This window comes from Spermophilus citellus (assembly GCF_964194105.1).
Source record: "Spermophilus citellus genome assembly, chromosome: 3".
Lineage (NCBI taxonomy): Eukaryota > Metazoa > Chordata > Mammalia > Rodentia > Sciuridae > Spermophilus > Spermophilus citellus.
The window spans coordinates 51,029,795-51,043,142 of record NC_138184.1 but is presented as its reverse complement, the minus strand read 5'-3'; the positions used below and the strand labels follow the sequence as shown (position 1 = coordinate 51,043,142).

The 13,348-nt window shown below is 52.4% G+C and overlaps 2 protein-coding genes across 2 annotated transcripts in view; one reads left to right on the top strand and one right to left on the bottom strand.

The window, feature by feature from the left end:
* Window positions 1-4,687, top strand: part of DNAH1 (dynein axonemal heavy chain 1) — a gene marked incomplete at its 5' end in the record, with an annotated part of 68,080 nt that extends 63,393 nt beyond the window's left edge. Inside the window, 6 exons of the mRNA XM_081288507.1 lie at window positions 8-433; window positions 1,057-1,227; window positions 1,366-1,496; window positions 2,139-2,490; window positions 2,802-3,036; window positions 3,524-4,687. Of these exons, the coding sequence (XP_081144633.1) occupies window positions 8-433; window positions 1,057-1,227; window positions 1,366-1,496; window positions 2,139-2,490; window positions 2,802-3,036; window positions 3,524-3,645 (1,437 nt within the window). The 3' untranslated portion in view covers window positions 3,646-4,687. The remainder of the gene's footprint in view (window positions 1-7; window positions 434-1,056; window positions 1,228-1,365; window positions 1,497-2,138; window positions 2,491-2,801; window positions 3,037-3,523) is intronic.
* Window positions 4,199-13,275, bottom strand: BAP1 (BRCA1 associated deubiquitinase 1). The gene is made up of 17 exons (XM_081288508.1): window positions 13,092-13,275; window positions 12,962-12,991; window positions 12,797-12,851; window positions 11,572-11,704; window positions 11,056-11,175; window positions 10,313-10,374; window positions 10,084-10,226; window positions 9,740-9,818; window positions 9,198-9,321; window positions 8,737-8,884; window positions 8,063-8,247; window positions 7,514-7,647; window positions 6,491-6,969; window positions 6,218-6,378; window positions 5,881-5,973; window positions 5,713-5,785; window positions 4,199-5,540 (listed from the first exon to the last, which is right to left on the bottom strand). Exons 1-17 carry the CDS (start codon window positions 13,126-13,128, stop codon window positions 5,407-5,409), a joined length of 2,190 nt encoding a protein of 729 aa, XP_081144634.1. The 5' UTR covers window positions 13,129-13,275; the 3' UTR covers window positions 4,199-5,406.
* Between the last annotated feature and the right edge of the window lie 73 nt (window positions 13,276-13,348).

The following is a 13,348-nucleotide window of genomic DNA, read 5'->3' as shown; positions in this document are numbered from 1 at the left end:
CTCACAGGTGATGGAGTTCAAGTCCCTGCTGCTGTCTCTATGCCTATTCCATGGGAATGCACTGGAGCGTCGTAAGTTTGGGCCTCTGGGTTTCAACATCCCCTACGAGTTCACAGATGGAGACCTGCGCATCTGCATCAGTCAGCTCAAGATGTTCCTAGACGAGTATGAGGACATCCCCTACAAGGTGGGCCAGAAACAGGTTGGGAACAGGGGCCAGGCACTTGTGTGGGGTCCTCACCAACCCACCCCACAGGTCCTCAAGTACACGGCAGGGGAGATCAATTATGGGGGTCGCGTCACAGACGACTGGGACCGCCGCTGTGTCATGAATATCCTGGAGGACTACTACAAGCCTGCCGTACTCTCCCCTGATCATGTCTACAGTAACTCGGGCATCTACCACCAGATCCAACCCACCTATGACCTCAATGTGAGGCCACCTGCAAGGATTGAGCAGGAGGGGGCTTGCCAGGCTGGATTTCTGGGGTATCATGAACACCTCAGTGCTGGGTGAAAGGAGGCAGGGCCGTCCAGGGGCTCGTTTTCACTGTTGAAACCATCTCAGGGTAAGGGAGGCAGAGTCAGTCCCCACCAACTGAAAAGCAGGTTCTGGGGAGAGATGGACCCCACTTGAGCCACTCTGTGTGTGATTACTCAGAGCAAGTTGGGGCAGCTCCTCCAAGATGGTAACAGAGTCATGCTATGCAGTCAGGAAAGGCTCCCTGAGGACATGATACCTCTACTGAGATGAGTGGACAGAAGTCATGAGCCAAGGCTGGGTTGGGTGGGCACCAATGCAGGAGGGAGCATTTGGGTTTGAGCAGCTGAATGAAGATCAGGAAGCTCTATGGCAGTGAGGCAGGCTGGGAGGAAAGCAAGGGTCACACCACACAACGGCCATGCAGTCCCAAGAATAACAGGGATATGCATATGGTTGCTACCAGGGGTGATAAGTGAGAGTCATGACAATTAGGATGTGCTCCTACGGAGGATGACTCTGAAAGCTGGGATAGAGCAAGGCAGGGCATTCAGTTCAGCCCTCCTGCCTCCTAGGGTTACCTGAACTATATCAAGAGCCTCCCACTCAACGATATGCCTGAGATTTTTGGCCTGCATGACAATGCCAATATCACCTTTGCCCAGAATGAGACTTTTGCCCTGCTGGGCTCCATCATCCAGCTACAGCCCAAATCGTCCTCTGTCGGCGGCCAGGGCCGGGAAGAGGTGGGTGTTGGCTTTGGGGAGGGCCAACATTGGGCTCCACCATCCTTCCTGTCCCCTGTGAGGACGACTCTGCATGTGGAATCTTGCAGGAGTTAAAGGAGGCCAGCCCTGTCCCTTAGTGTCTCTTTGCCCTTGCAGATAGTAGAAGATACGGCCAAGAACATTCTGCTCCAGGTACCTGATCCAATCAACTTGCAATCAGTGGTAGCCAAATATCCTGTGCTATACGAAGAATCAATGAACACAGTGCTAGTACAAGAGGTCATTAGGTAATTCTTCCCGCCCCACCCTCAGCTCTGAGTCAGTGGCTACTGTGTTACAGAGAAATGACAACAGGAGTCCTTATGGGCTCAGTGCCACACCAGTGCTATACATCTATCCTCTAACTCAGCCAATTGTTTTTTATTCCCATGTTATAGATGAGTAAACTTGCCGCAGTCTGGCTGGGCACAAATAACCGAGCCGCCAAAAAGCCTTGTAGGTTCAAACAGCAACTCTTTATTCCCGAACTCTCACTGGCACGCTACACACACTTCCCAGGAACACACTCCCTCCACCGGACTCTGCACACCAATTCTCTCAGAACCCCACGAGAACTCAACCGGAACTCCAAAGTAGCGGGCACTCAAGGCAGCAGGATCCGCCCTAATCCCGGAGCAGGGTCACCTTTCAACCATTCCCTCTGGCAAAAATGCCAGGCGTCATTCCGACTAAACTGTGGCTCTCAACATAAACTGAGGCTCTGAAAGGGTTAAGTGACAAGTGACTATCCCAGGTCATACTTTGCTAAGGGCCAGAGCTAGGATCCAGCTCTGTACTCTAGTCTCTATGTTCTACCATTACTTTTCTGTGTCTGGCCCTGAATTAGGGACCCTAGCCCATAGCCCACTTCCTTGCTTCTGGCCCCATAGGTACAACCGGCTGCTGCAGGTGATCACACAGACACTACAAGACCTACTCAAGGCACTCAAAGGGCTGGTGGTAATGTCCTCACAACTGGAGCTGATGGCTGCCAGCCTGTACAACAACAGTGTGCCTGAGTTCTGGAATGCCAAAGCCTATCCATCACTCAAGCCACTGGCCTCATGGGTCATGGACCTGTTACAGCGCCTGGACTTCCTGAAGTCCTGGATCCAAGGTGGCATCCCAGCTGTCTTCTGGATCAGTGGCTTCTTCTTTCCCCAGGCCTTCCTTACAGGCACTCTGCAGAACTTTGCCCGCAAGTTCGTCATCTCCATTGACACTATTTCCTTCGATTTCAAGGTCAGGGGACAGTCAGAGCCAGGTCAGATAACAGGCTGGGGTACAGCTTAGGTAGGAGGGTCACTGAGGCCATAGTTGCTTGGCAGTTAGGGCAACCCTGAGCAGGAAAGTGGGAAGACCCAGGCCAGGAGAGACCATGCACCCTAAGAAAATTCACAGGGGCAGGGTGCAGAATGCAGACCACTGGCTACAACAGCAAGGACAGGCAGGCAGGTAGAGCTCTCAGAAGGGAGTTTGTGCCTCCTGACCAAAACCCTAAACCTAATTCTGAGTGTTGATAAGTTGTGGATATCTGTGTGTACCCGTCACAGGTGATGGACCTGTCACCATCAGAGCTCAAGGAAAGGCCCCAAGTGGGGTGTTACATCCATGGATTGTTCCTGGAAGGGGCCCGCTGGGACCCACTGGATTTCCAGCTAACTGAGTCTCGGCCCAAGGAGCTATACACAGAGATGGCTGTAATCTGGCTCTTGCCAACACCCAACCGCAAGGTCCAGAACCAGGACTTTTACCTGTGCCCAATCTACAAGACGCTGACTCGTGCTGGTATGAGGACCAGGGAATGAATCCTACACTACAAGTAGGACTGACCCAGCCCAACCCAGCCCAAGGCAGTTAAACTGACCCAAGTTACCTGAACAGAAAGGCTGGCCAAGGTTTGGGCCAGTGCAGAGCCAGGCCAGCAGCAGGTTAAGGGGCTTAACTCATTGCCTGTTCACCTCCCTTGCAGATCCCCTTTGGGACCTGGAGCCTACAAGCTCTAGAACACCACAGAGTTCACAGGAATAATCAAGGCCCAGGACAGGAATGAGCCTGGGCTGGGTCTATCAGGGGATGAGCAATAGAGCATCAACTCTCCTCTATCTCCATCTTCAATCCTCAGTGCAGGCCTGATCCTTAGCCAGACCCACTCCTCAGGCAGGCTTCCTCTTGGGCCAGGACCCCTCCTCCCTCTCCCCAACTCAATATACCACACATTGCTCCAGCAGTGACAAGGCATGACCTAACCCTCCCCCTCTCTTGCCTGCTCCAGGAACACTATCAACCACAGGCCACTCCACCAACTATGTCATTGCTGTGGAGATCCCCAGTGACCAACCTCAGCGACACTGGATAAAGCGCGGTGTGGCTCTCCTTTGTGCCCTGGACTACTAAACTTGGCCAGAAGGGCCAGAGCCATTAAAGTCACATTTTTCAGTCAGTCCAGCTTGTCTTGGCTGCTTGAATGAAGCTCCCTCTGTAGGCTCCACTGCTAGTGTGGGGGTGAGGGGCTGCAGCAGCCTCAGCAGAGAGTGGCAGAGGCAGCTTTGGCCTGCTGTACCTGTCCAGATGCCACAAAGGGAGATATATACCCTTCCAGGTCCCAGGGTCCTTCCAGGGAGAATCACATCAGGCAGAACTAGAGGCAGCCCTGCCTCCTCAACCCAGAGTCCCCTACATCCCCAGGTCACAAAGTCACCAGATCTGGTGACAGTCAAGTCCTCTGTCCTCAGTACAGCTTGTCTCAGAGGCCATCTGAAGTCCCCCTCAGCTCAGGTCCTACATCCCAGGCCTAGCATCCCAAAGATCTCTGAACCAGAGGTTCCAATGCATACTTCACTTTACCCCTCTGGTCACAAGGCCTTGGGCCCAGAAAGTCCAGTAGATCACTCATGCCTACCATGGCCCAGCCTATAGACATACCTCAGGCCAGCAACCACAAGAGGAATCATTTCGTAGCAGTTTTATTCATTCACTGATCCAGTATTTACAGGAGCCAGAAGGGACAGGCCATGCTCAGCCCAGAGAGGCAGCTGCCACACTTGCCAGCCCCCCCAGTCATTATGTACAGATAAGGGACCTGTTTGGATCACCTTCAAAGCCATGTGGCGGAGGCCACAGGGCTGTTTGGGGCCTGAGCTCCAGAGGCAGTGCTGAGCCCATTACCCCTGGCATCAAGCCCTCTGGGAACACAGGGACTCCAACTGATTTGTCTTGATCCTGCCATCCCCCACCCTGAGTGCCTGGCAGAGGCCGAGGAAGCGGGTGCAGCAGTGAGAGCTGAGAGGTACCAGCTCCTGCAAGCAGCCCAATCTCTGCTGTCCCTAAGAGGAGGGAGATATGGTAATACTGAGGGGCTGGGCAGAGGCTCCTCTGAGCCCCAGGCTCCAGGGACAGAGACCAGGAATCCAAGGTAGGCCCATAGTCAGGGCCACAACACTGAAGGCAAAGAGCCCCAGAGCCTTGCTGTGGACAATAGTCTCAACAAGCCCAGCTAGAACTAGGACAGTTTATAGGCCACCAAACAGTTCAAACACTTCTCTCTCTGCTCAAGTCACTGGACCCCAGCAACTGCCTATTTCATCATCAGCCGCATCCCTGAGTTTGGCATTCTCCCAGGAGGAATGTAGAGAGTGGGCCTAGCTTCCTCACCACAGGGACAGGCGGGTAGCTGGGGCAGCAGGATCCAATGCCAGCTGGTACCCTACAGTTGTGACCCTGGTGTGATGCAGGGACCTGGGCCTACAAGGATGACAACTGCTAAGAAAGAAAGCAGAGTCATGAAGGTGGCTATGTTAATACAGTGGCAAGATGGGTTGGGGCCCAGAAAAATAGACGTCTCTGATAGGTAAAATATATATTCTGCTGCCCAGGCAGAAGGGCCAGGTCCTGCTGCTCCACAGCCAGCTGTGGAGGAATCCACAGCACCCTACTGTGACCCAACTCCAGCTGCTGCTTCCTGAGCATTATGGGGCTGACTGCCCACTGCCAGGCCCTAGGATGTGATACAGGTAACATGGACTGGCTCCCACTCCCAAGGCCTGGGCTCTCTGGCTGGAACTATTCAGTAATACTGGGAAACGGGGAGTGAGGCAGGGAGGGGCCCTGGTGAGGGCCTCACGGCAAGAGCAGGCTGCAGAGTCAGAGCCGCAGTCCTCACTGGCGCTTGGCTTTATAGGGGCGAGAGCGTTTCCGCCTATCAGGCTTCCGCTGCTTGTGAAGCCGGCCAATGCTGACCCCTTGGCGCCGCCGTACTGAGATGTTCTGCTCCACCAGATTGGCCAGCATGCCTGTGGAAGGCAGAGACTCTTGAGCGGGTGGCTGGTTGCACAGCAACTGGCCACAGCATCAGGTACATCTCTGTGCCTCACAGTCTACTCAAGAGTTCTAAGGGAGGAGGATCTGAGAGACATGACTCTCAGCAGGGTGTGCCAATTAAGACATAGAAGTAAGCCCCCTCACCTTCCTGAGCCAGCATGGAGATGAAGGTACAAATGAATTCATCATAGTTGTGGGTCCTTCTCTGGTCATCAATCTGCAAGAAAGAAGGGTCAGGGCATCACAAATCATCTCCTCAGAGCAGCTGCCCTCAGGAGGGGCAGAGGACCAGACAGAAGAGACATTACCCACCTTGAACTTCTTTCTCTTCTCTACCTCCTCCTTGAGACAAGCCTCGTAGTTTGCGATCTCAGCCTCCACACATTTGAGCAGTGCTAGTAGCTCCTGCCAAAACCCACCAGAGCACCTCAGGGGGACTGGCCAGCATCAAAGCTCACCAGGAAGCAGCTAAAGGCTGAGGTGAGCAAGCAGAATGCATGGGGCCTGACTCCCCAACCCAGTAAGACTTCCCAGCACCTGGCTCCAGACCCCAACCTTCACACCAAAACTCAAATCAAGAACCCACCACCCAGGCCTATGCCCTTCCCTCTGCCAGGACTGTAAAGGAAAATTACAAAGGGAGGCTCACCTTGGGTGAGTACTTCTCCCCACTTAAAGGCTCGCCGGGTCTGACCAGCCCAGTCTTCTCTCTGCTATCCGTGGCTTCCACCACCTCCTTCTCCTCTGGGCTGCTGGACCCCTGGTTGCCTTGGCTTGGTCTGACAGAGGGTGAAGAACCCTTCCCACTCTCTGGGAAGAAGGCATACGATGTGTCAGAGTACAGGATACTTCATGGTCACCTGGCTACCTCCTACTTCCCTCCTGGCTACACCAAGTAGCAGTGAGTCAGTCCAAGGCCCACCTGTCAGTGCCAAGGGACTCAGCACACCATCCTCAGCAAGGTGCAGCAGGCCCGTGCTGATGACAGGACCCAGCTCACGGACAGCTCGGTTGTAGCGTATGCAGTCAACACGCAGCAAACTGTCATCCTCCCCAAAAAGCACCTTGGAGATGTGGGAAGTGACAGGGCTAGAGGGCCGTGTCGGGTTGGCTGAGCGAATGGGCGAGCGCAGAGGTGAGTTGAAAGCACTACCGATCTCAGAGGCTGTGTCCGTGCTCTCATTGCTGGGTGTAGGTGAGGGCTGAGAGTGTGTGGGCACTGCCACGGCTGGACTCCCAGCCCCGCTGCTAGTCTTGATGGACAGAGGAATTGAGAGGTCTTTCTGGGACTCTTTGAGCTTCTCAGCTAAGACATTGATGGTGTTGGGCTGCAGCACCGATAGCTGCCCATCCGCAGAATTGCTCAATGACCCTGGCTTCCCTGTCCCTTTCCGCTTGTATCTGTGGACCCAAAGAAGAGGTGAGCAAAGGGAGTGGGCCAGTGACTAAACCCAACATGGCTTGAACACACCCTGTCTCCCAAGGGCCAACCCTGAAGTGACTCACATTTGTTCCAAACAGCCTGACCCTGCCCCCAAGCATGGCACCCTAGGCTCTGTGAGCTGCAGCTAGGTGTCCTCACTGGACACCTCCTCTATTCTAGTTACCTCACTTCTAGCCTTTTGCTATGCCATATCTTCCCCTCCCCATTTCCTATATCCCTCCAACCTCTTCTCCTGCCTTAACAAATCCTTCAAGGCCCAGCAGAAAGACCATGCAAACAGGACCTGCTTTGATATATGCCTGTGTTCAGCTCTCCCTCAAGCCCACCAAAAACTTCTTGGAACCGAGTCAGCCCCTTCAGACCAGCTTCTCCCAGAGCCTTGCATTCTGTAGGTGCTCAATGTTATATGCTGAATCAAGGCGTTCCCAGACATGGGCTGGAATATTCAGAACAGGCTCCAAGGCTCCTAGAGTCGGTAAGCTTTACAGAGCTAGGGCTGACCTGATGGCAGAGTTGGTGTTCTGCACATCCTCCTCCTCATCATCCTCATAGTCATCCTCATCATCAGAGTACTGCTGGGGAGGGCGAACTGGAACTCGACTGCGGCCCACACCTGCTGCCAGGTCCTCTTCCTCCTGGAGCAGAGACCAGGGCACTCATGAGCAGGGGCTGTTCACCTATGGTGGGCATAATACTCACAGGGGAGAAAAGCAACATAGCTCTGCAGGCCAAGTCCACTGAGTCCCTCCAGGTGTGCTCCTTGGCTGCCATCCACTGACTGCACAGAGGCCTACAGAGGCTTCTAGAGTGCCCTTACATGCTTTTATTCTACCAGCAGAACCCAACCCACACAGATGTACCAAGGAGCATGCCCTAAATGTTTAGTGCCACAGCCATGTAACTGGATTTAAAGATTAAAGGAGCTCTCCCTGCCTCCCTAAGCCCCAAGGAACCTGGCAATCCAGGCCCAGGAGAGGGCAAACACCAAGAAACCACCATGGCCTCTCAGAGATTCCTGGATGAAATCCTGCAAGGGTGTACCCAGCTTACCTGCATGGGGGACTTGGCATAGTTGTGATTGTCTAGAAAGGCTGGCAGCCGCTGGACAATGGGGGTGGGGTTGGGGGGAACCCCATTGAGGCTGCTCCCTGGAGGCTTCACCACCAGCTTGGGTTTGCTGGGAGGACTGTGGGTCGGAGCTTGTGGGCATGAACCAGCCACCTCCTCTGCACCGTCTGAGACAGGGCAAGGAGTATAGGCAGGACCTTCAGTCAGATCCTCAAGAAAAGCCCACAGTCTCCCCAATCTTGTAACATAGCACTGCTCTCCTCCCTTCCCAGAGGAGAATAGGAGTCAGCAAGCTCTAAATCATGGTCCCACAGCAAGACTGAGAGAAGGAGGAGATGGAAAAAAGAGGGAGGCAGGAAGAAGAGGCCTCTAGAGAAAAGAAGAAAGGAAGGGTACATTATAGAGGGTACAGGGGCCTGGGGTAATGGCAGCCCTTTACAGATAACTGTTAGGGAAGGACTACTCTCCTTCTATGTTCTGAGTGAAAAGAGCTTCAGGCATTGGGCCTTCAGGCCTCTGGTAGAAGACTCTGCATTGCCAATTGCCCAAGTACTTCTACAGAGAAAGACTTGGTATGTATGGGCCTCCCAGGTCAAGTTATGAGGGATGACTCTTCTTCTCAGGAAAGAAGCCCCAAAACTCTCCCCACCCAGTACCTGTGTGGATGCCCTCAGAGACTGCTGGGGCCCTGCCTGCCTCCAGCACGAGGGGGGACTTGCTGCTGGCTGGCTTGGATTCTTCAGGAAGCTGTGACTCTTGAGATTTGTGGGTCTGAATCAACTCTGGCTGTGTTACTCTAATCAACTGAAAACAGAATCCAAGGCTCAGAGGAGGGCAGAGCCAAGCCTCTACCCTAGACAGCTAAAAGCTGAGAGAGCACAATGGCCTTGGTTCTACCCATTCACAGGAAAATAAAAGCCAAACCACAACCTCCTATAAGAAGCCATTCTCCCTTCCCTCCCAAGTTCCACACAGAAAGCAAAGGAAAGGAGTGGTTAGCTCAAGCCCAGATTCACAACAGGGTATGATTTGGGAATCAGAGACAGATCCTGCACTGCACCAAAAGCAAGGAGAGTTAAGTTGGGCTGGGTCAGGGCCAGAGAAGAGGGGCATCTACCTGCTGCAAGGCCTCCAGTACTGTCTGACGGTTCACCTTCAGCACATGCAGCCTGGCCTCATACTTGATCCTGCGGTCGGGCACCACTGCCATCAGGTTGAAGCGGATGTCGTGGTAGGGCTCCCTGCAGTCACAGCCGTAGCTGTGAGAGCAGCTCCCACCCCAGCTCCGCCATCAGGTTGAGGCAGATATCCTGGCAGGGCTCCCTGCAGTCACACCTGCAGCCATAGGTACAGGCCCAACCCGAACAGGTGGGCAGTGGCTGACCATGCACCCCAGACACCTGAGTTGGTATCCTCCAATGACTTATCAGGTCCTATCAGGAAGTGAGCCAGCACATCTGGACCAAACAGGGCTCTGCCAAGGCCTGCTTCTCCCCCAGCCCATCCTAGAGCGAGCCACAGGCAAGAAACAAGACTAGAAGTTGGAATCCCAGAATCTAAAGTTGTTCTTGCCAGATTACTGCATGACCTTGAGATTTACAATCTCAAAGAGGGCACAGTTCCAGAAGTATATAGCACATCAGGCTCCGGGATCCTTACCCTGCAGTGGCGAGGCCAATACGCTCCATGATGACCCTCCGGGCCTTGTCTGTCCACTCCTCATCCTCTCCCCAGGGCCCTAGGGAGACCAAGACGAGGAATCAGCAGGTGGGAAATCCTGAGTTTGGGCAGGTCAAGGATGGAAAGGAAGATAGAGAAGTGTGAGTCAGGGAGTCATGAGCTGGTCAGGCAATGCAGTGCAGGGTGAAATCTTGGCTAGAATTAGATATTCTCAGTATCTACCCCACCCCCTGCCACTTGACCCCAAGCACCTGAGGGTCCTAAGCCCCAGATACCCAGGAAGTAAACAGAGATTCAACAGGCCCCTAGATGAGGGTGCCTACCATGATCAATGGGGTAGACCTTCAGCCCATCCAGCTCAAAGAGCCGGCCTGTGATAGGAACATAGCTGACAAAGTGGAATGCCTCCATGGTACGCACTGCACTAAGGCCATTCTGCTTCTCAGGGAGGTGACGTGGCTCAGGCCTGGAGAAGGACAAAGTGTCAGGGCCCTAACAGAAGACACTCTCTCCCACCTTCACCCTACATAAGCTCCCACAGCTCCCACATACCTGGCATGGCTATTATGTGCCTTGGCCAATTCTGGGGCATTGCCAATTGCATATCCTTTGCTCTAGGAGGGATAAAATAAGGCCACATCAGAATAGCTTTTCAAATGGAGTCCTGGGTAGGGGCAAAGCTCCAGAGACAGTCCAGAATCTGAAGCAACATAGATGAACTTTCCTAAAGGGATAGTGGAGAGTTCTGGGTTCCCCAAAGAAATGGGTGTACTGGCCTTGCACAGTAATCAGAAGATACTGGAGAACAAAAGTACCAAAAGAGAAGGTTTGGGCATGGTGTCACTTATATATACAAAAAAAAAAAAAAAAAAAAAAAAATATATATATATATATATATATATATATATATATATATATATAAAAATAACTCAATGGTAGGATGAAAAGGAAGATAGAGAAGTGTGATTGAGTCAGGGAGTCATGAGTTGGTCAGGCAATGCAGTGCAGGGTGAAATCCTGGCTAGAGTTAGATATTCTCAGTATCTATCCCACCCCCTACCACTAGGCCCCAAACACCTGAGGGTCCTAAGGTTTGGGGTTCAAACCCTAGTACTACAAAAAAACAAACCAACTGCCTTACACAATTAGTTGCAAGTCAAATATAATATCAACAACCATCTGAAAAAGAAATAGCTAACTAGTACCACATATACCAAGTGGTAGCAATATTAATGGCCCTGATGATCAAATCTGCCTAGCCAGCAATGGGCCAGATACAAGGCACTGCAGCCTACCTCAGGGCTGAAGCCTTTGGTGAAATCCTTCATGCGACTCAGGGTGGGCCCGAGGTCCACGTTGCTGCAGTTGAGGAGCACACTCAGCAAGGCATGAGTGGCACAAGAGTTGGGGATCAGCTGTGAAACCAAGAATATTCATACATAGCACCCTTCACCCCAAGCTCCCCCAAACCATATTCATTGGGAAGAGGGGGTAAGACAGGGAGTCATATCTGAACTACAATGCTTATCAATTCCCCTCATCTTTACCCAACATTTGTTCATTTAACATGCACTAACTCAATACCCCCCAAGTGTCTGGAAACATGGAAAATGGACTGAGATACTATCCTACTCTAAAAATATTCCCTTTAATGAATAAAAGTTGGATTCTTTTGCCAAGGGGGTTCTATAGCCACAACCCTTGGAATCTGACTATCTCCTCCTCCTGCCTTTCCTACTTCCCTTTTCCAAGTTAAAAAAAAAAAAAAAATGGCAGCATCCCACCCTCCAAACAAGCACAGTCCAGCAGACCTGATGGGCAAAGAACATGTTATTCACAATATCATCATCAATCACGGACGTATCATCCACCAAGGTGGAGACCTTGCGACGGGACCTGCGCTCTTCGATCCATTTGAACAGGAAGATGAATCCATATACAGGGCTGGGGGAGTAAAGAGCAGAAGGAAATCAGCATTTCCCTCTTTTTTCCCCTAATCCTTTGCACCGTGTCAAAACTTGAGTGCTCCTGTCATGAACCCACCTCTCCCTTGGCTTCTTCCCGATACTATATCTAACATGGCCCTGAACTCTCACATTCCAGAGGCCTGCCACAGTACAGTCAAACATAAGCTCTGACTGTGATGCTCCAAGAATCCTCCCAATCTCCTTATGAAATCTATGGTTTTGAGCAGAAAAGCTGGAACCAAGAGGCCAGAAACAAGGTCAGAACACAAAGTGAGTCAAGAACAAATACTATGCCTGATGAGGAATTTAAGCACTAATTTTCAAATGTGGGCCCCAAGGCAAAGCCCCAATAAAGCCACCCACACTAGTATCTTCTTTTCCAGAAAATGATTCAGTCCCTATAGTAATCTCTCTATTTACCTCTATTCTGTAGCATCAACAGGACAAGACCCTGAGTTTGGGCACCTAGGAAGGGCCTTGTTACATCAATCAATCAATACAGGAAAATCTTTGTGTAGAAATTACAGCCACAGTACAAATAAGAACATATTAATATAGGAAAGGTAGCAGAATACAACAATTACTAATAGGGCATTATGTAAAATTGTGGATGTGTAACCGACGATTCTGCAATCTGCATTTGGGGTAAAATTGGGAGTTCATAACCCACTTCAATCTAATGTATCAAATATGATATGTCAAGAGCTTTGTAATGTTGTGAACAACCAATAAAAAAAAAAAAAGAACATATTAATGAATTACACAGTTGCACAAAAGGCACTGTATGACCTGGGGATTCCTGCTGCAAGGGACTTCCTGTTGCAAGAACAGAAAAGGCGGCTGAACGTTACCCCAAGGATGGTTAAGGATGGGGGGAGGGCTACTACCTAAAGGGAAGCACTGAGGGAAGACAGAAAACAAATAGCTTGATTAGGGGAGCATCCAAGGAGAAGGGAGTTTCCGTAGGTTATATTTTACAATTTGAATTTCCTGATACTGCCTCCCTTGAGGCGAACTGTTCCCGCCTGTCCCCGGCCCTTTGGGTGAAAGGACCGGCCCAGCCACTCACCCCTGACATTTGCTTTGAAGGTCATAGATCTCCTCCACTTGCACCCCTTTGACTCCTGCAATCAGGAAAAGGAAAACGGTAGGGAAGGGCAGCCCCTGGCCCTGCGGCGAGGGCACAGGGATGGGCCTCCACATCACGGGTAGCGCAGGCGGGAGAGGCACTTACCGAAATCTTCCACCAGGAGGGTGAAGAGGCCTGGGTAGGGCGACAAGAGGATGGGGTGGTGGTCAGGCAGCCGTGTCCCGACCCCCTCCGACCTCCCCAACCCCAGAGGCCCGCCCTGCCCTCTCCTCACCCGGGTCGCTCTCCAGCTCCAGCCAGCCCTTATTCATCTTCCCGCGGGGCGGCCCCTCAACGCCATGTCCAGGCCCTTCCGACCCACCGCCGCCCCCGCCGGGAGCCCCCACCGCCCCCGGGGCCCCTCAGCCCCACACACAGACAACGGGCCCCGCCGCGTCACCCGCCCGCGCCGGCAACACAACGTCACCACTGCGCGACGGCCCCGCCTCTAGGCTCGACTTCCGCTGGCCCGAATGCGGGTGGGGTGCGGGC